Source organism: Hirundo rustica, chromosome 21 (assembly GCF_015227805.2).
Source record: "Hirundo rustica isolate bHirRus1 chromosome 21, bHirRus1.pri.v3, whole genome shotgun sequence".
In the NCBI taxonomy this organism is placed as follows: domain Eukaryota; kingdom Metazoa; phylum Chordata; class Aves; order Passeriformes; family Hirundinidae; genus Hirundo; species Hirundo rustica.
In genome coordinates, this window is record NC_053470.1 from 6,244,211 (window position 1) to 6,265,085 (window position 20,875).

The 20,875-nt window shown below is 42.7% G+C and overlaps 1 protein-coding gene across 5 annotated transcripts in view; it reads left to right on the forward strand.

Annotated features, from left to right (window-relative positions):
• Positions 1-20,875, forward strand: part of AFF2 (ALF transcription elongation factor 2) — a 352,651-nt gene that overhangs the window by 8,481 nt on the left and 323,295 nt on the right. For 4 of the 5 annotated variants that reach the window (XM_040083755.2, XM_040083759.2, XM_040083756.2 and 1 more), the window contains exon 1: positions 17,324-17,457. The exons of the other annotated variant lie outside the window; for it this stretch is intronic. In XM_040083755.2, the coding sequence (XP_039939689.1) occupies positions 17,411-17,457 (47 nt within the window). In that variant the 5' untranslated portion in view covers positions 17,324-17,410. Of the gene's footprint in view, positions 1-17,323; positions 17,458-20,875 lie in introns of those variants that run through there. 5 annotated transcript variants of the gene reach the window in all.

Below are 20,875 nucleotides of genomic sequence, written 5' to 3' on the forward strand. Positions count from 1 at the left end.
TGTGCCTCCATTCTGGCCTGCAATGGCAGAAGGCAAGGTAAATGAGTTGTTAATTTTATCCCACGTTACGTTACAGCGCAGCTAAAGAATTTCTTCACGAGCTAAAGGTCTTTCTGGGCTCCTTCTTTCCCATGAGCTGAATTTTAACACTATGCTTAGTTGGTTGGTTTTTTTTTTTTTAATCTGTGCCATAACTGATGGATTGGTTCTGGATAAGGCTATGTGGGGAGAAGCCACTTGCAATTAAAAAAACTTCAAGATGTTGCTCTGATGAAAAAAGGTCGCCTTGCCAAAGATTGGTTTTCTTCCCTACAATTCTAACCTGGAAAACATTACCTGGGTTTGATTTTCGTATCTTTATCCATTACTAATTTTTCAGTGTAATAATTTCCTGAAGCGATGAGGCAGTAATTAACAATTAACAATAGAAATGTACAAAGTGACAAAGCAATGCTTGTCAGAATGGTTAAGTACAAATTGGCATCTCTGATGCTACTGTGTACTTGATGACGCGTAAAGGTAGGCATGAAGTTACCAAAAAAAGCTTTTGTGGCAAAGTGCAATTCAGTTTACTGATTTGTTGTTTTTCTAAGTGAGGCATCTTACAAGTGGAGTTATGAAAACCACACATTTCGTACAGTGAAAATGGTGACTGTGACTTTACATTGCTGCCGGTCGTGTCAGTAGCTTCATCTCCCTAGAAGCAAAGAATTAAGCAGGATACTTGTAAAGTCAATCAAAATTAATTAACAAATTACAAATCAATCAATAACACCCCAAAAAGTCTTGTTATGACCTCAGTTACTTGTTTAAGCATAAACAAGCTAATTGGCTACATTTCCTGTCTAGAAATAAGATCATTGCCAATTAACTTAGGACTTAATTAACTCTCTAAGGTACTGAACTTTAGATACATCATAAACTGAGTCTTAATGTTATTATTAGTTATTGCAGTGACTCTAGTACATTCTTGATTTATTGTTATTGTTATATAACTATTACATTTACACTTATGACGCTATTAAAATAAAAAAACCCAGAGCCTTCAATATTACATTAAAGTTAATGCCACATAAAGGACAGGGGCATTAAATAAAAGTGGAATTAAGCAGGATGCCGTAAGTTTACATTGGAAATCCACCAGTCCAGCTTCTGCTCTTTGCTGGGAGGCACCAGCATAAGAGATTATACATTTAAAGATTATACATTTAAAGGTATCAATTTTCTTTTGTCCTGCTGCAATTGCTCTTTATTTCTACTCATGAGCTATTGGATTTGCCACCCCTTTGGCAGCTGGGAGAATTCACAGTAATGTAATCCTTACCTTCTTTTGAAGATCCTTCCTGCTTGTCTTTTCTGTAACAGAACTTGGGACAATCTTGTGGGTTTTTTTCTTTCATGATATTCAAGAAATTTCTTTTTTTTTCCTGACATCTCAGTGACCCGCTTCTCTTCTTTTGCTTTTCTTTCTGTCTTAATAACTACAAGCTGCCTGTTTTCCAAGGCTGAGAAGAACTTGTTCCATGTTTGCTAGGAATAAACAGTCCGGCAGAACAAGTGATGTGTCTGCCGAGCAGGAGAGGGAAAAAGTCGGATCAGCAGAGACATTTAAATCTGTTCCTTCGCTGAGAGTGGAGGTTAACGTTAGTTTGGCAGTGTTTGATAAATGTCTCCAGAACACGGAGTGTCTGGAAATAAACCTGCACTGGAAGTGATATGCAAGTGTCGCTATCGCCTGGCGGGCTGGCAATAACACCGCCAGCACGCATCCTCGCTAAATGGGCATTTTGTCTTCTTTACGGCCCTAAAAAAGTCACCAGGAAAATATTCCAATCTTTTATTTCAGAAATACTGTCGCCTTGTCTATAAGTCAAATCCCTTTTCAGTGCTTTTATTCACTCTTCACACCAGAAGGACAGTGCAATCTAGTCTTCACCTGTGGCTTTTCCACAGTTACAGCTGGCATCTAGGCTTTGGCTTCTTTACCATTTTATGACTAAGCTGGACAAATGAGGCTAGGAAAGCCAATGTACTTTTTGGCACTGATTGCATTTACAGCAAGAGTAGGCAAACAGAAATATTTTGCTTTATGAAAGAGTCATTTCAGCTTTAAGAAAAGCTTGCATCTCCCGTGTGTGTTGCTTTGTGGGTTTGTGGGGGTTTTTTTGTTTGTTTGCGATGTCCAAACTTAGGAAGTAAAACAATCCGGTATCTGCTTCAAATCTGGCAGCCTAGACATAGATGGATTTAGGATTTCAAGGGCTTGTTTTGAGAAAGGAACAGGCTCACAGAGAACCCTTTGACAGGATTGACCCCACTCCTTTACAGTTTCTGAGGATCAGGAGTTTCCTTGTCCAAAAATCTCCTGGGGTACCTGTTTTGTGACTGACAGTGATGCAGTGCTCACGGCATTGTTGTCACAAGTAGACTGAAGCTTCTGCATCTCTCCATCCACTGGTCCTAGGCTGGAGCTGCAGTTAAGATCTAGAACTCCACAGCATCCCTGACAGGTGTTATATATCTTAAATGCTTCATGCACATATTTTCCTTTAATTCATTTTGAGATTGGTCACATAATATTTTACCTGGACCTAAGAATAGGCTCCTTACAATAAAGAGGGTGTCTACTCAGGGAAGAGGACTTGGCAAAATCTGCCAAATGTAACAGGTCAGCTATTGTTCCTAAAAAGACTAAAGGAATCCAAAATGAGGTATTTGTGTCCTAGAACGGAAATATCCACCCTGGGAGTATCCTTTCTGGAAGTGAGCCAGGAATAACTCCCTAGAATAATGCTCTGAGGGCTCACCCCTTTCTGTTATCTCGTGGATTTTTCCTTCAAAATGTGAAGCAGTCAACACAAACCTAGTGCTGCACACAGAGATGTGCTTGATTATCTTAGCATACAGTCTCTTCTCAGTTTCTCTCAGACTCACTATTAAACACTGTCTCACAAAGCTCCTGGTGTTACCCAAATTCATTCATCGAATGTGCTTTCCACAGAGGCTGTGCTGTTATTTCTTTGCAGGAAAAGAGCAGGCAATGAAAATGTATCTTTTTCTTTTCGGATGCAGTTCTAAGTGCCATAGACAAATGGCTAATTAGAGTAACATTATTGTGGGACAAATGGATCGCTTCTCACATGTGTGTCTGCCTTGGTTTGTGTGTGTGGGCTTGTTAGAAATAACTGGGCTGGGAGAAGACTGAGAACTGGTGGTGCTCATGCAGAACACATTCTTTAGTACTATGACTCTTTCTTCTAGGTCCTTTGCCCTTTCTTCATCTAACTCTGAGGTAACTGTGTCCTTTGCTAATGTCCAGGCTGCCATCAGCCTCTGCTGTTCTGCTGCTGCTTTGCCTCTCCTTGGCCCCAGCACAGGGCTGAGCAGCTTCTGGACAGGTTTGCCCAGGGTTCCTGAAGTGCAGGGAGAAAACTATTACTGCTATTGTTGGGTGGTGCAGAAGCACCAGTGTCTTTACAGCCATGGAAGAGCTGGCATTTACTGGTTATGTATTTGTTCAGTCATGGAAAACTGTGCCAGTTCAGAGATGGAACAGGGTACATCTACTTACTCTGCCTCCCATTCCTGTGATTTAAAGGACACTCCTAATCACGACTTTATCATGCCTGCCACACACTGCTTATATGGCTGAAAGGAGCTTGGCTGAGAGTACTGACGTTTCTTAATGATATTTTGATCACTTTTCTGTAAGTTACCCTGTAAGGAAACGTGCCATGAGGAATAGAGGAGAAGGAATGGAGAACTTTACTTTTGGCCAAACTTAGATGGGTGAACTTACCCACAGCCTTTTCAAAGTATGCTGAAGGTATTAGGGGCCACATTTGAAATTTCTACTGAGTTTAAATAAACATCGCGATAGACCCTTGAAGATTTAACTTTTTTTTAAATAGACTGTCACCATACTACTTTTGCAGTCTTTGGCTCACCATGTTCTCATGAGCAAAATGATGTCACTGCTGCAGCTCAGAAGCGATTATTGTGCTGGGTACAGCAGCACAGAGTTTGGAGATTAACCTCTCCATGCTGAGTGAGGAGGGAGGCAGCCTCTGGTGGGAGGTCAGGCTGGTGGCAATTAATGGCCTTTTCATCATGTTCTAGTACTTTGGTCTATTCTGGTAGCTGGTGGCTTAGGCAGGAGAGATTGCATTTCTGGGAGATAAAATAAAAGGGAGGGAGAAGAAAAGGGGAGGTAAAATATGAGATGTGTGACACATTGCAATGATGCAGTTATCTTGGCAGTTCATGAATGACACAGCAAATCCCAGGCACCATGGTGTTGATTCTGTGGGCTGTGATATAGACTCCTCATGTTCAGCCTACCCAGATCAGAGATTTGTCATCAGTAACTGTCACACACAGAGGCCCAATCTGTTAAAAACAATCTACCATCAGTGGAAGGTAGGACTGGAGCTTGCAGCAGTTTTGGAAGGTTTGTTTTATTTGTATTTTGTTCCACGATGTGTGAAACTGCATGGAACTGAACCTGGGGTCTGTTCAGATTCACCTCTCCTACCCAGTGGCATTTAATCATGGAGCAAAGGGACTTCTCTCTGTAAGAGAGAGAAATCCCCACTGACAGAAACAGCTTTGCAAGTTGGAAAGAAACAACCGAGTCCTTTATCAATAACACACACTGGATGTTTGCAAAACCACAAACCTATCTGAAATAAGTCAAGATAATCTTTCAAAACCTCCTTCAGCATCACCCTGAGACCGGGATTTTATTGTTAACTTAATAAAACAGTCTTTTGTTTTCACAACATGATTTAGAGGGGAGACTGCACAACTTCACTGGGTTTTTGGTTGCAGCCTGCATGGCCAAGTCCTCATTGCTTCCAGCCCTGGGTAAGCAGGCACAGCCTGATCAAACGTGTTGGCCCATCCTGCAGCTCCACTTCTGGTTACACTATGGGTCAGCACTTAGAATATGAAAACATTTGTTTTACCTGGTGTGTTCCTAAATGAAGCAGGAAAAAGGTAATTCTTGACATTTAAGTTCTACTTCCAGATGCTTTTATAGAACTATCCAGCCCCAGACTATCTTATCAAAGTCCTGTCTACTTAATGGCATTTAATTCAGCCGCTTTTTCCCCTCTATAAGAAAATACCAAAGCTCTTCATTTCTCCCATGAGCGCATTTTTGCAGAGTTCAATTCCAAACTAAAAACCACAAAAAGCTGCAGCCAACTGCAAATCTAAGGAGCAGCTGGGAAATACAAAATAACTTCTGAATTACCTAAGGGATAACATAAGCAGGGATATCACACCTGCAATTGTTCCATCCCAAGTCAATGTACCTATTGAAATTTCCAAGTATTAGTTCAGCCCTTCTGATTCAAAATTCTTTAGTCAAGCTGACCGCACACGCGTAAATTGAGGTTGCAGGAAACAAATATTGCCTCTCTGTTATTACCCCTCAACAATCTTTAAATATTTCGGGTACATTTAAAATGGAGCCTGGCAAAATTCATACCATTATTGGTGACTAGAGCCAAGCAATCAATCTTAGAATCATCCCTGGAGTGCACTAGCATTTCCTTGCACTCGGGTGGTTTCAGAGAGCAAGTAAATTACCTGTTTAGTGAGATTAAAGTCAGCTGATGCACTAACCAGCAAACTATAATTTAAGGAGTCAAAAGCCTTTCCCTCCCCACTCCCTTCCACAGAAATTAACAACTCTAGTAGCATAATGGTTTTTTGTACTGCTGCTCTCTCTCCAGTAAAATATACTTTAATACCATTTGGAGGCTTTATCCCTTTATGACAACCAGTATCAAGAGTAATATTACGCCAATAACTTGGTTTGCTAAGTATTAATACAAGGGAAATTATGCTAAGAGCACTGTGTGAGTTTAATTGCAATTCACACTTTAATATTTTGATGCAGCTGTAAAAATGTAGAATGAGAAACATTACAATTCTATTAGATACTAATAAATTGTGTTGTGGAGGAGGATATGAGCTGTACTTGCCATAATGAAGCACATTCTACTTCCCATCTCTCTGTTTTGATCCTGCATGTGAATGATTTCATAGAGTGGTTCAGCAAAGGTTCTACAGAACAAGTTAGAAATTAATGCAGGGTTGTATATATTTATATCAAATAATCAGAAACAAAGTAAAAATAATGTAAATCATCTTGGCTTATGAAGTGTTTACGTCAAACACTTCATTTTCTTTCTGTGTGATGTTTAGAATGGATCCTATTAGGTTTAATTTTTTTTCTTTTCTAGGCTTAGGATGCATTCAATAAAACAGCACTGAGATATTCAGAGATTCATCCTCCTCCATTTTTTCCTAATAGAAATGACATTTTTAAACTGCTGTGCTTTCTCTGCTCTTTCTATTCATAAATGCGAGGTGCAGCATGGTAGCAATTCTTCCATGTAGCTGAGTCATAGATTTGTTCAGGTTGGAAAAGACCTTTAGGATCATCGAGTCCAAATGTTACCCAAACACTGCCAAGCCCATCACTAAACCATGTCCCCAAGGCCCAGATCTACACATCTTGTAAATACCTCCAGTGACTCCACCACTTCCCTGGGCAGCCTGTTCAATGCTTGACAGCCCTTCCAGTGAAGAAATCTTTCCCAATACCCAATCTAAAACCTCTCCTGGCACAACTGGAGGCTTTTTCTTCTTGCCCTATTGCTTGAGCTGACATTCAGACTGAAACACATAGAACTTTGTGATTCCAGGCAAATCGCTCAAGCTATTCTCAGCTTTTGTTTCAGTAGCTAGGAGCTAGAAATAAAAATCTTTTGCCACCCCCAGGCTATTTTTCTGATTAGATAAGGACATTACTTGTATCCATTTTCCTCCTAGATTACTCTATTTTCACAGAAGTGCATGTACAGGTGGGAATGACACAGCTTCCACTTACACGGAAGGAACAAAGTCTACAGCAGTAACACCTTCCTTAATTTATCAGTCACAATGACAAGAGAGCCACAAGTTATTTTGGTGTCAGCGCTTTGGTGTGACACTCCTGACAGCAATACCAGACTTCATGGAAGTCTAAAGGCACAGCTCACATCCCCACAGAGGACAGCAGAGCGCCACTGGAACAGATCTGCTCACCAGCTACATGCAGCTGATATTAAATAGTGGTTGACTCTTTTTCCTGTGAATCATGTGCAGGCAGGGGATGATGCAAGAGTGTGGGTTAATTTGTTCTCCTTTATGAAATACGTATTCACAGTGAAACCAGGGCTGGTCATAGCCACGTTTACCTTTTCTTATCAGGTTTGACTTTCAAAGGGCAGTGTAGTTTTCCACTGGCCTCAGTGCAATTTGTTTTTTCAGGGGGTGAGAACGATTTAAGCAAACACATATCTGTACATCACATTTCCAGCCTGAGTATTCTTCCTTGCAAATTACATCCTTTAACTTCTCCTGGCCTGCAACACCTTGCCTTTCCTTCTCCAAATTCTCTTGCCCCTCCTGTTCTGGGTACTTTGTTGTACCTGGTTCTCTGCCTGCGCTCTCAGGCTGAGCACAGCTGACTGCACATTTCTCTCATTCTCAAATCTAAACCCATCCATGTGTCTTGAATGAGCAACTTACACAGGGATCTTCTCAATTAAAATGTTCACAGAGTCATTAAACTAACTAATGGTGGAAACTTCAGTAGAAATGATGCTGTAATGAGACAAGCTTTCATCATCTTGCTGAGGAAAACATATTTCACTTGATTCAGATAAATTATGTGCCCCCACATATTATGATCAATATTTTAGCAAGAGTTAGCATTTAACTATGTCACTTCTGAGTAATGAATAATCATGTCGAGTGTATGAAAAATGAGTGATGACAGATATCACTGGACTGGTACGTTTTCTGCCTCTCAAAATGATGTTTAAATTTTTACAGAAATGTTGTATAAAGGATTCAACGACTCCAACTTGCTCCTTCTAATGGGTATCTATCATTTAACACTGTGACTGCTCTTGAAGTACAGGTTAGCATAACTAATTTTAAAATATATTCAAATAATTTGATATTGTGACAGAGGAAAATGAAACCAGTTGTCAGGAAATGTATGAGATAAAACTGGATTTCAGAAAATGAAGACCTGAACTGACCTCTAAAATAACTCTTCTTGCCTCGTTGTAGTAGGTTGAGTTTGTTTGCTACTAATAGGAAATGTGCAAGGTATAAAGTACTTTTATCAGGAAAAATATCTAAAATAAATAAATATTTTTTAAAATAACATGCAGAAAACTACAGCAGCTGTCCTGACCCAAGCATGCTTTAGTTTGTTTAGTTACTTGCATCTGCTTACTGTATTGCGTCTCTTTTGTGTACAGCCTTCCCAAAGGCTCCTGCCCTAATTTTTAAAACTCTTATGCTTGAAACTACATTCTTGAAACTTCATTCACAAAGCAGGACCAAAGGAGCTGTTTTGATTTTCCTCTAAAAATGCCAATGTGGTTTCAAGCACGTACTTAAGAAAATCTTTGTCTCTTGTAAGGGCTTTTGAACGAACCATCAGCAATTGTGTGCAGGTCTTAGAAAGATCAGGAAGCATTTGTCACTGTAATCCAAAAAGAAACCTCTCTATGCATAGTATAATATTTTTTTTCCTCAGTCAAAAAATCAGTCTCTTGATTACATTGGTCTGTGGTTGACTTTTTTTCTCCCAACAATGATCTGTTATGCAATTTTAAGGTTGCAATTGGGGTGATAGATATTGTTCTCTATTTTTAATACCCTTATGCTGGTAGTTGGCAGTTCTGCACTTTGATTGATCTTTTTTTTAGGTGTCTACCAGGAGCCTGAAACTAATCTGCAAGTATGACCATTGCCTTGGTGACATGCTCATGTAACTGGGAGCAATATTGTTCTTCTACCTTTTAAAAACCACATAAATACGGTATACTCATGAATACCATGTTTCAGTTGCATTAAAGAAATACCTCATTGGCCTCAATTTATGTTTCTGGGTCTTTAAAATTCAGAGTGAACAAGCAATATAAGGGTCTGCGGTCACTTAGGTCAATTCTTCCACCAGCTGCTCCTTGGTGATGTGCACTGTTACCTGTAACAAACTCTGGTTTTAGTCACCTGCAATGTACAAAGAGTTATCTATTCCTAACAGGCTTTTCAGGTGTAGCTGGCTGTAAGGTTTCCTTTCAATATTTAGCTATTTTAGCATAGTTCAGATACATTTTTAACGTTTCCATCATTTGATGGAAGAACGTCAGGGAGATCAGCTATAATCTTCTCATTATATTTACATAAATACTATTCTACTTTTAAACTCCTTGCCAAGTGTGGCTTTTCCTCTCAAAGTGAAATTCTCCCTTTGTCAATATCAGTGTTTTCCTTAGGGATGAAACAGCTAATAATCTATACTATATAATAGGAAAATTCACATTAATACTATCAGAAGGATGATGATTACTGACTCTTACAGCCCAAGTTTTCCACACCAACAGAATGACATTCTAAAATGCATTTTCCTAAATTAGGTCATTTAAATCAGTTCAATATGTAAGTCACGGCAGCAAATTTTTCGCTTGGCAGCTCTTCATTATGTAGCTTGGATTAATTCTGATTTAAGAATTCTGTTTGGTTATTCACTTTTTTCTTCAAAATTTAATTTTCAATAAATGTGGTGACATCACAAAATGATAACACATCATTAGGTGCCACCTCCCCTCTTCTAGCTGTGGAGATAATTTCATGAGGCAGAGTCACAAGTGAAGCAGGTAAATGACTAAGAAGTAATTTTTTTGTCAGGAATGAAGAAAAAAAAAAAAAGGCAAGTGGGAGTGGAATTGCACCCCAGGCCCAATGAGGGGAGTAAATGGAAGTTATACTACTCACTTTTGGCAATAGATTTTAAGAGCATAAGTCATTTAACCACTTTTAAAGACTTTTCTCTGGGGTGCCTCAGTGCTAGAGCTGTGCAAACACGTGGTAAAAGACAGTCCATGCCCCAGTGAGCTTAACAGCCTTCTTGGTTTCCCCGCGGCAATGCCATTATGCTCCAGCCCTCTCCTCTTGTGCAGGATGAAGGCCTTGCCTTCTCCTCCTGATTATTTTAGCAGACCTCTGGTTAGCACATGGAACGAGCCCTCCAGACTCTGCCGTCAGCGCTACAATCCTTTCAAAGCTCACCTGGCAGGTTTCCCAGAAAAGCAAGACACGGTCGTTTAAGCTGGTTGCCAGGAAAAAGACTGAATAATACTCATTCCTAGCTATTTGTTTGGGATACTGCTTCTCACTTTATGAAATAAATATGCCAGACATTAATCTCTTGAATGAAAAGAAATTGCTGCAATGGTCTTGCTCTGTTCTCAGCAGAACCTTTTCAAGACCTCTCGAAGGCCTTTGATGGACCAGCTCAGGTGCTCTAATCCTGATGCTTTTTCTGTGTTGAGTACCAGCTGCAGCAGGTCCTCCAGGGCTCAGAAGGAGTGCAAACGGGGAGTTCTCTGCTCTTGTCTTTTAAGTGTGTCTGAATATCTTCTTAAGTCAGAACTGGTTTTGTTTCTTATAAGAAGCTGTGTGAGGGTATGAACATCCACACCTACGGATGGTCATACAGTGTTTGAGTTTTTCAAATGGATACGTGGGCAGAGAGATAAAGGTGTATTCTAGATCATAACATTTGTCACATCATAGCAAGCTAGGGTGTAGTCTGTGTATAATGTCTATCCACTAATGGCTGAAATACTTGAAGGGCTGACTGGCTGTGTCTGTCCATGGAAAGATGACACTTCTGTTTTTTGCAACTGACTCGAGTCTATTGCCTCCCCTCCACTCCCTCAATACACCTGTAAAATGCTCCAAAAATACTGTGAAATTGATCAAATCTGTGAACAAAAGCAGCAGGTAGCTTCACTGGGAATGTATTTGTGAAAACACTAGGATCCTGCAATTAATTTGACATAGTTTATTATTTTTTTTTTTTTTACTAGAAAAGCAACACTAAGCATTTCTTGACCTCCTCTGGGGGAAAAGTCTCTTCTTATGAGTTTGTTTTGTCTGCCTTCTTCACTGTACACATGAACTATTTTATATATGTGGATAGTATTTGCACTTTTTAGTGCTTTGTATTTATCATCGAATTCCTCTGTTTGGTATTAAACATCTAGACAAATACCCAAGCTGTTGCTTGAATTATGTTGGTCCCTCATGGTTAATCCTGAAGAGCTACAGGAGCTGTTAGAGATACCATCTTCTAATGTTAGTAGAAGACAGGAAAGTCTTATTTTCTTAACATAGGGTGACCAGAAAATTGAGGTTGAAAGGTATGAACATAACAGAGTGATCTTATCAGAATAAAAGAGGAAAGGGGAGAAAGAGAAAGGAAACAAGATCAGCTTTTGTTGTCTGATATTTCACCTCCATGCTAATGCTATGTGCCATATATTATTCTTTTTGTTTCCTTCATAAAAAGGAAGCTTTGCCTAGTGTTATGTTTCTGTAAAATACATTAGAGAATATCATCACAAAAATCACTGAAGACAAGACAGTACTTCAGCAGCTTATATATAGACATCATTGCTGTAAAGTGCTCCTGCCTTTTGAAAGCAACATGGCAGAAAGAAGGAAACTCGATGTGAAAAGCCTTTTTACCGTGTTTTTGCACTTTAATTTTCTGTCTGTGTTTGTGTTTCAAAGTTGGTTTGGTAGTTTTGTTTTATACTGTGTGTGACCTTTAGTTCCACTCATAAGGAACATATGGTCATGCAATTGGTTAAAGTTATTAGAGGGTTGATTGTCTCTGTGTGCCAGGCCAGGAGATGATGAGAGCCATGCTAAAGCTCTAAGCAATTGGTTTGGTTAAAGGGTAGGATTGCAACACACGGCCAACTCTTCAGCTACTCCCTAGGACCCATTGTTCACAATCAGTTGGTAAGCATGACATAAGGTTTTGTTCCTTAAATCTTAGAAGAAGATAGCCAGCTGCTTTAAATCCTGCAAAGCAAAGCATCAGTCATAAATGTCAAAACAAGAAAAAAAGAAACAAAAAGGGTGTGAGAGGTGAATGGCAGAGAAAGATCAAACTCTGATGATTCTAATTAATTAATGAAATGCCTACTTGAAAGTCAAGTTGGTTTTGATTTTTTTTTTTTTTCATAAAGCCTCTGTACTTTTGGCCAATGGTGCCCTCCAAATCCCTAGCTCTGTGATTTTCCCTTTTGCTTTTCACAGCTGATTTGCATCTGCTTTCCAGTAGATTTTTTTGCCTACTTGCTTCTGAAGTTACTTTATTGGAGGTTTTGAGTTTGTCTTGCCTAGTTTTGAAAGTTTAGACTATCCTGACGGTGTTTTAAGAGCTGCCTGGCTAATGTGCTGTTTGACAGTAATAAATAGGAATCTTAGTGTTGTTGCCTTTTTTCCTCTTCATTTTTCTGACAGTGGCAAAACATTAAGTGGAGCTGTGCCTGTGGTCAGGTAGGGTCACACAGCGCCACAGTCTAAGCACCACAAGACTTCTAAAATGACTGCTGAGTTACCAATGTGCGTCTCTTGAATGTATCAGGGGAGGACTTTGTCTCCATCTGAAAGGCATTCCTGGAGGTTTTGGTGACTTGTGGTGAAGGAACAGAGAGGTACCAAAAGAGGGAGTTGAAAACCCCAATGCCAATTCACATCCAGTCATTTTGGGACCTTATAAAATCCACTGTGAGCCTTATAGGATCAGAGTGTGGGGAAACTCAGTGTGTCCTAGGTGTGGACACATCCTAACAATAAGATATGTAAGAGCTCACCATTATGAACACCACTATAACAAAAATGCCAAAATGCCCTGTTTCCTGAAGGAGTTTGGAGAAACTTACCAAAGGAAGGATTATTCAACAGGACATGAAAATATTCCCCCTTCTTACAGTAAGAATATATTATCAATGTATTTCTAGAAGTGATTGTTTTAAATGAATCTTGTTTCATAAAATAGGAGTAGCAACTCTAATAAGAATAGTTCTGCACTGTTAAATGAATCACTCAGGCAGCACAGAGTTGATAATTACAATTAAGATGGTAGGAAAATAACGATTGCCTATACATACACACTTGAAATTGAGTAACAACATGCTCTCAGTAACTAAAATCCTTATGTACTTCCAAAGAGGAAATTTAGCCAGAGAAGCAGAACATGATGGGTTCCTACTTTATGTATGCACACCTCAATGGTGATTTTTTTTTTTTTTTTAATATAGCAGCTTTAGGATACGTAAGATTTATGCCAACTCCTGCCTGTTCTCACAGAGTTGATCTAAATGTTCTTGTGCCTACCTTCAAACAGATGCTAATATGAACTTAATTTTCAATGTATTAATGTAATCTGTGTGCTTTATCTAAGGTGTAAGTTTGTTCTCTATACATGTTTAGTGCTGTATGAATGAGGCACAGAAAGAAAAATCAATCATTGCTTCACAGAGAAATATGAACTCTGTTAGCTTCATTTTTCACACTGTGAAAATGACTTGACCTTCCTTTCCTCAGAAATCCAAATATCTCCAATCTGTATTCATAGCTGGGCACGAATTTTCCATTAACATTTTCTGGATAGAAAACTGTGATTTCATGATTCTTGTTTTAGGGAGGGGAAAAATAAGCTTTTCTTTGGATAAAATGGAGTGTTTCTCAGCAGAAGAGATTTCTGTGCTGTCTCACCAGGGGTGCAGTTCAGTTAACTTTTGCCTCTGTGGCTGAGGACTGCTGGCCTCAGCTTGTCACACCTGACCCACCACGGGCAGTCTCATCTCTCCTCCTTCAGGGACAGGGACATTGGGGCAGGTGGTGGCAGCTGCCTTTGGAGCACTACACAGGCCCTCGCTCACGCTTTCCTCATTGCCTTTTTATGTTCCTTTGCGTACAGATTACAACTGCACTTTGGGTGAGGAGATTGTCGAGGGATTGAAAGGGAGGTTTGAAAGAGAAAGGATGAGGCTGGGCTGTCCCTTCCCTGCTTCAAACTCCCTCCTCTCCACTATTTGCTGCTGAACCTGACAAAGGAGGTGGGAAGTTTGACGGCTTTGCTGCAACCCCAGCAGCTTCAGCAGTTGCACAGCGCTTCCAGCTTGTGAGTCCAGGCCACAGCAGCCACCAGAGGGGTCTGGGCATTTGTGCCTTCCTCAGAGGGACACTCCGGCAGCACCCCTTCTCCTCTCACCCTAAATGCGATGAAGGGACTCTCTGGCAGCACCCCTTCTCCTCTCACCCTAAATGCGATGAAGGGACACTCTGGCAGCACCCCTTCTCCTCTCACCCTAAATGCAGACACCCGCCCGAGCCACCTCAGAGGAGCAGCGGGGCGAGAGGCCGGCTCTGGGCTTGTCGAGCAGGCCGGGCAGGGGCAGGGCAGCTGGCACAGGGCAGGGCAGGAATGGCAGCATCTCCTGCCCGCAGCCTCGTCGGCACAAACCGGAGCCTGACCCGTGCTGAGCCAGCATTCCCCTTTGTAGCAGGCTGCGGGGCCGGGCCGCAGCGCGCAGGGCCGCGAGGCCTCGCTGATCTTATTATCCCCGTCCTGAGCTCTCGCAGGTGCTGGGAACCGCGGTTGTGTTTTCCACTATAACTGCAAAAGAGGTCACGCCGAGGGCAGCTGAACTTTCTATTCCTGGCAGCACGGGTAAATGAACCCTTCGCTGCGCGGAGCCGGGACGGCCCCGTGCTCCCCTGAGCCGGGGCCTTGCGGAGGGTGCTGGGGAATGGCTGCACCCCAAGTGTCCCCTCAGCCCCTCGCTCCCGCGGGCTCCGCTGCGGTGTGTCCGGGTCACGCGTAGCCAGGAGCGGCTGCTGGCAGCGGGGCTGTCCCTGGGGAGAGGCTGGGCGAAGTGCTGTCCCTCCATCCCCGTGGTGACAGATGCGTGTCCGGCACAGGGCTGCAGCGGAGCGTGGGCTGGGTGTCCGCGGCGGTGACGCTCAGCTGCATCCTCGGGGCTTTGAAACTGACTTCAAACAGCCCTTGGAAACTGACAGTAAAAAGCTGCTCCATTCACAAACTTTGTCACAGAGCTGAGGGCACAGGGTGCTTGTGGAGCTCCAGGTGCCAAACATGCGATTTCTGAGATTGATTATCTCTGCTATTGCGTGTCATGGGGACAGCAGGTTTGCTCGGTGGTGAAGGATCTCCCACCCCTTTGCTGGAATGAGTTCGGAAAGCCTTTTCAGGATCTGTTCTGTGCATCTTTGCTAGTTTCTGAAGAACTTAAAATGGTTTGCTTTAAGAAAGCAAAGGTGCTTATATCTGGGAAGTGCTTTTTATTTCTGTTGGGTAAGAGCCCTTGGCCTCTTGCAGACTGCCTCAGTGCAGGGGTAAGCCAAAAGACCCTCTGAGAAAACAGGAAGCAGAACTGCCACATTTTGCAAGTCCCTGTGCTTTTAGTAAGTTGTTTGAGTCTAATAGTCAAAGTTCAATGTACTGAAAATAGCCAAGATATTGAATGTAAGTGATTAGGTGACAGACTAAGCTTTCAGTTTTATTAACAGTAATTGTTTTTTTTAAAAACTTGCTTTGTACCTGCATCTGGAGAAATGTTTTGAAAGTGTGACTCCACCTCCCATGTTGATATAAAGTACTGGCCACAAATTATGATTTTGAACTGGGCCTTTAGAACCAACAGTGACACTAAAATAAGAAATAGCGAAGAAAGGGGCCCGAGTCGTGATATTTTAAAGCTTGAGGGCCAGAGCGGTTTGAGTCAGTGGTGAAAACAGAGATGGCAGAAAGGAAGTGCTGTGTGCACCTGCCTGCCCTGGCAGGGAGAGGAGCAGCGCTTTGGGAGCATGGACTGTCAGCAGGACCTTGCCTGAGGTCCCTCCCTCTGGGGGCCCACAAGACACATGATGCAAATGTGAATCTTGTTAAACCCAAGTTAAGATGAACTCTGTCACGTTTGACTTCCACTGATAAGAGTGCCACGGCTTTTCCTCGGCAATATTTGTAACACAGTAACTCTTATTAAACAGTTGTGTACTCCTTCAGAAAGCAAAAAAATTGTGGATTAGCTGAGCTGCTCTGCTAGTGATGTAATTTATAATCTTAGATTTGTTTCTTAGTTCTCGGGAAGCCCATGAAGACATTTCTGCCAGAGGGTTCACTGTTGGAGCCTTGTCGGTGGTGGCAGAGCTGGCTGCTGTGACCAGCTGTGTTCAGTCTCCTGAGGATGGGACATGGCTGTGGAGATGGGACCTCACCAAAATAGGGGTAATTTCAAACTTCACCAAGTCCTCGAGACTTGCTGGCATGCAGGGAAGTTCAGGGAGTGATTGGTTCTGTGGAAGACCGAAGTAAAAATTATGATGGCTTTGGTCTTGTCTTTGCAAAACCAATGTATGCAGCTGTTTGCTCAGTGGGTGCATATATTTGGAGTATTATAAAGATAAAATGGATGTGAAAAGTTACGAGATATTGATTACTGTTAAGAAAGCAATTCAGGTATGGAAGTGTGAATCTGGGTAGAGAATAATTTCATTTAGGGGATGGAGGGAGCAGTGGGTGCTTTTCTGCTTCTGTGTATGGGCAGCCTGGGACTTGTGCTTGGCTTGTCCCTGGGATTGGCGGAGGGAATGGGGTGGGATGCTCCTGTCCTGACTGATGCCTGCAGGTGAGCTGTGCCACTGCCCATCACAGGGCAAGCAGAAAGGGTCATCACCCCAGTGGGAGAGTGGGGTGCTCCCCTGCATCCTCACTAGGCTCGGGAGGGCCTTTTCCATCCAGCCCTCCCGGGCTGCTCTTCTCTGACCTTCCGTGCCATCCTGCACCTCCCGGTGTGGCTAACCCGGAGCTGTGGCCTTGCCGTGTCCGTGCAGGCAGGTTTGCCTACACTCGGGAGCTGGCTTTGGCAATTAATTTATAGGATTGTAGATGCCTGGGGTTTTTTTGTGCTCGTGTTTTGTTGATATTTTTTTGTTGTCGGTTTTTTTTCCCCTTTAAATCTCTCCCCCTCTCCGACTCCAGCCAGGCCCCCCTCCAGGTCTCTCTCAGGGTCGAAGCCGCGCCGCTCCCCGCAGTTCCTCCTTCCAGCTAAACTTCCCCGCTCTCCCGGCGGGGGCTCGCGGCTCCGCCGGATCCCGGCGGTGCTGCCGCGGCGGCTCCATGCCGCGGCTTCGGGCCGCCCCGGCTCCTCCCCTCGCGGTGTGCGAGGCAGCCTGCCCGCCCGTCTGTGTGTGTGTGTGTGTGTGTGTGCGCCGGGCCGCCGCCGCCGCTGCGCTGCCTCTCCCAGCCGGGCACAGCCGCGCCGCGCTGCTGGCGGCGGCGGCGGAGCTCCGCCACCCCGGGCGGCTCCGCGCGGCCCCGCGGCGGCCGCCGCTCCCCGCGGCGCCGCTGCCCATGCGGGCCGGGCAGCGATAGCCGCGCCGGCTCGGCTCGGCTCTGCGGGGCGGGGAAGGGGACACCACTTCTCTGAGTCTCCCCCACCACATCGTTATGGACCTATTCGACTTTTTCAGGGACTGGGACTTAGAGCAGCAGTGGTAGGTTTTGGTGTGGTTTTTTTTTTTTTTTTTTTTTTTTTTTTTTCTTTTTAAATTTTATTTTGGTTTTGGTTTCTCCCCCCCCACCCCAAACCACCACCCCGCACCACCTCCCCTCCCCGTCTCTCCACCCCTCTCCTTCTTCCAGCTGCCTCCTTCCTACCCTTCCCTGCTCGCTTCCCCCGGTGCCGTAGCCTTTGTTGAGGGGCGAAGCGCCCGGTGGCAGCGGGGAGCGGGCCGGGGCAGCCGGTGCCGGCCGGCTCCCTCCAGCCTCGCTCCGCGGCCGCCGGCCCCGGCTGCGGAGCGGCGCTCGGAGCGCGGCGGCGGGGGGCGAAGTTGGCCCGCAGGGCAGCGCCGAGAGGTGCCGGGTGCCATCAGCGGTGGCAGCCCCCTCCCGAGCAGGGGCGGCGATGTTCCCGGGGATCGCGGCTTTGCTAATGTTGTGTTTACTGCTGTCACTGACAATGTTCCTTTCACGGGGGAGAACCGCAACTGTAGTTTCGCTGTGTGGCACAGTTCGGCTGTAGCCCTGGTCGGTGTGGGGGATTCTGTTGCTGGTTTTGCTGGTTTCCCGTTCTAGATGAAGCGTTATTGAAGTTAGTTTTGGAAGTGGGAAGATCGGTGCCCGTGATATTATAACAGGTCTTTTTCTCCTGCCCGTCTCTGCCTCGTTTTTTTCTTTTCTTTCTTTCCATTAATTTTAAGAGTGGAATTTTAGGTTTATATTGCTCTGTTAATAGCTGTGCACCTTAAAAAGGTCGGTGCATCTGTTTAAGTGCATTGTAAACTTGTTATCAAAGTGAATGTTAAGGAATTTTTGATGGGTGACAAGTAGCTGGGAAAGTTAGAATTTGGGTCGGTATTTAGTCACTTCCCTGGCTGGCTAATGAGATTATGCTTATTCTTTGGCTGGTTTTATTGGTTCTTTCTTCACTTTTCAATTTAGCGAATATAATTCCTTAACTATGCATGGGGAAATTCAAGGGTTGGGTACTGCTTTGTGAAATGCTTTTAGGCTGGAGTGCAGTTTGCAAAGGAAGAGAGGCTAAAATACTGTATTTTGAGATCCTAATCTCTAAATGCCACACAGATTATATGTGTGTATGTATGTGCATTTGGAGCTCGTGTTTTGCGGAGGGTTGACTTTACTTTGTTGCTAATATAAAGATATGTCTAGGAAAAAGGTAATATATCTTGTTAATAACTATCATTTTGCCAAACACGGTGTCTAACAGCTATACTTGCAAATCTATGGTAATCAGAACCAAATACCTGTCACGTTCCATTTTACAGCAATTGGGAGTAAATCCTCGCAACCATAAATTACACTGTATCAATATTAATCTGTAAGCAAGCGTTTTGGATCATGTGCATGTTTTATCAGCTCTGCATAATCCATTGTATTACATCTCTTTAATAATCATGCTGTTGTTATTTAAAAGTAATAATCACAATAAAATTAGTGCCCAATTAAATATTATGCTTCTATTACACTATCTTTACTCTGCTACACTAATTTATTTTGCAGACAACTGATAACCACTGTATTACCACTCAAATAATATTTGCATACAATTTGCCTAATTTATAATATGGGTAACATTAATTTAATAGAAGCTGTTACAACCCAATATGTGGGTGTAGTTCAAATACTAAGCATTTATAGGTATTGAGTTTTAGTGTTTGCTTAATAACTTACTTTCATTTGACTATGGTTTTATGTGGATTTAGAGACATGCATCAAAAAGAAGGGAACTCTTGTGCCTCTATTTTTCCATAAAATATGAACATGCTGCCCCTCATTCTGAAATTCCATTTGCTGGTTTTTGTACCGTGAAATGTATTTGTTTTAGTGTTTTTAGGGTTCACGAGGAGAGAACATTTTTACTTTGACTGTTTCAAACACTTTGATATCTGCTCAAACTCTATGTGGCACAGGCGTTCGCACACACTTACTGCAGAGATCCAAGTTGCATTTAGCTTTTAATGATCCAATTAGCATATGTAAGTGCATATATAACATGTGGGTACATAATCTACATGTCTACACAAATGTGACATGCATTTTATTATACATGTAAATATTTTTGTCTCTGACAAGTAGTTGCGTAGCTTACGTGGAGTTAAATTTAGCTCCTCTGTCCACAGACACGTGTATGTGTGGAACATGTTACACATTTGTCTTTGCTACAGGAATGTGCATGCACATCCATCATGATTTATTAGTTTTGTCTGCGTATCCAGTATGGTGTGGTTGCTTTGTAACATTTGCAGATAAGTACATATAATGTGCCATGTTGAATTGCTGCTTCTTATTTTGAAGCTGCCCTCCTTGAAGCTGCCTGTGAGCTGGTCTTTGTAAAACGTGTTTCACAAGCATTTATAAGGCAATTATGGACCCTCTTCTGCATTCCTTGCAAACCCAAAACTTCTCCTAATCTGTGCTGCAATCACCAAGAAGGCAAGCTCAGGCCTACTGTGTGTGTGGGTGTTTGTATTATCTGTATGCAAAGTACAACAGAAACATCGTTAGCCTGAGAAATATATTAAAAAAAATATTTATAGCTTGAGCAAAATTTTTTTTTCTTTTTAATCTGATGAAAAGACGTAAAGGTAATCTTTTCTGCCTTGCCTTTATACCAGGAAATGCCTTTGTGAAAGTTACTTGTTGATGGGGAAAAATACAGCTAATTTCCCCCCACCTTCAGTGGAGGTACATTTTTTGTGTCGCTCCTTGAAATGTATTTTGTCGAGAGCTGTGATTGTTACATGGTGCAGTGCCACTACACACGTGCTGAAATTCTCACCTGGCCTTCTGGAAGATTAGTGGGAGCTTTGGCTTGATGATCCAGACTGCAAAATCAGCCCTTTAGTTTCCCATATTAGAATAGATGGCAGTACTACAGGAATGAGGTGTTTCATTGACCCTTCATCAAGAATGTGATTAGGAAGGGAGCTGAGAGTTGGTGTTTTGGGTTTTGTTAACACTGGGGTAAAATGTGTGAAATAAGGCCATGAATATCCTGGTAGATGTTTTGCCAGATGTGGGGGGAAAAAAAGAAAAAAACTGTAAACAATCTAAATAAATGTAAACTCAAGATGAGGTGAAAAGGCCAAATCTGAAGTCTGCTATGATCCCAGGAAGAATAAGAAGTGTTCACCTGGGCTTGCATTTAATATGAGCCGTTCTATGAGGGAGAAAGGAAGGGAGATGGATATAATGAAAAGCTTGAATGCCTGTGTGCACCAAGGGGACCACTTGCTGTTAAAAATCAAATTTGGTCTTTTAAATCACTTTCCATGCTTGTCTGTGGTAACCAAGTAAATGAAATCTTGCTGTGGCCTGGGACCATGTGGCTAGATTTGGACCTGCTTACGGAGTAAGGTGGTGTCATTAATCAGCAGCTGGGAAACAACA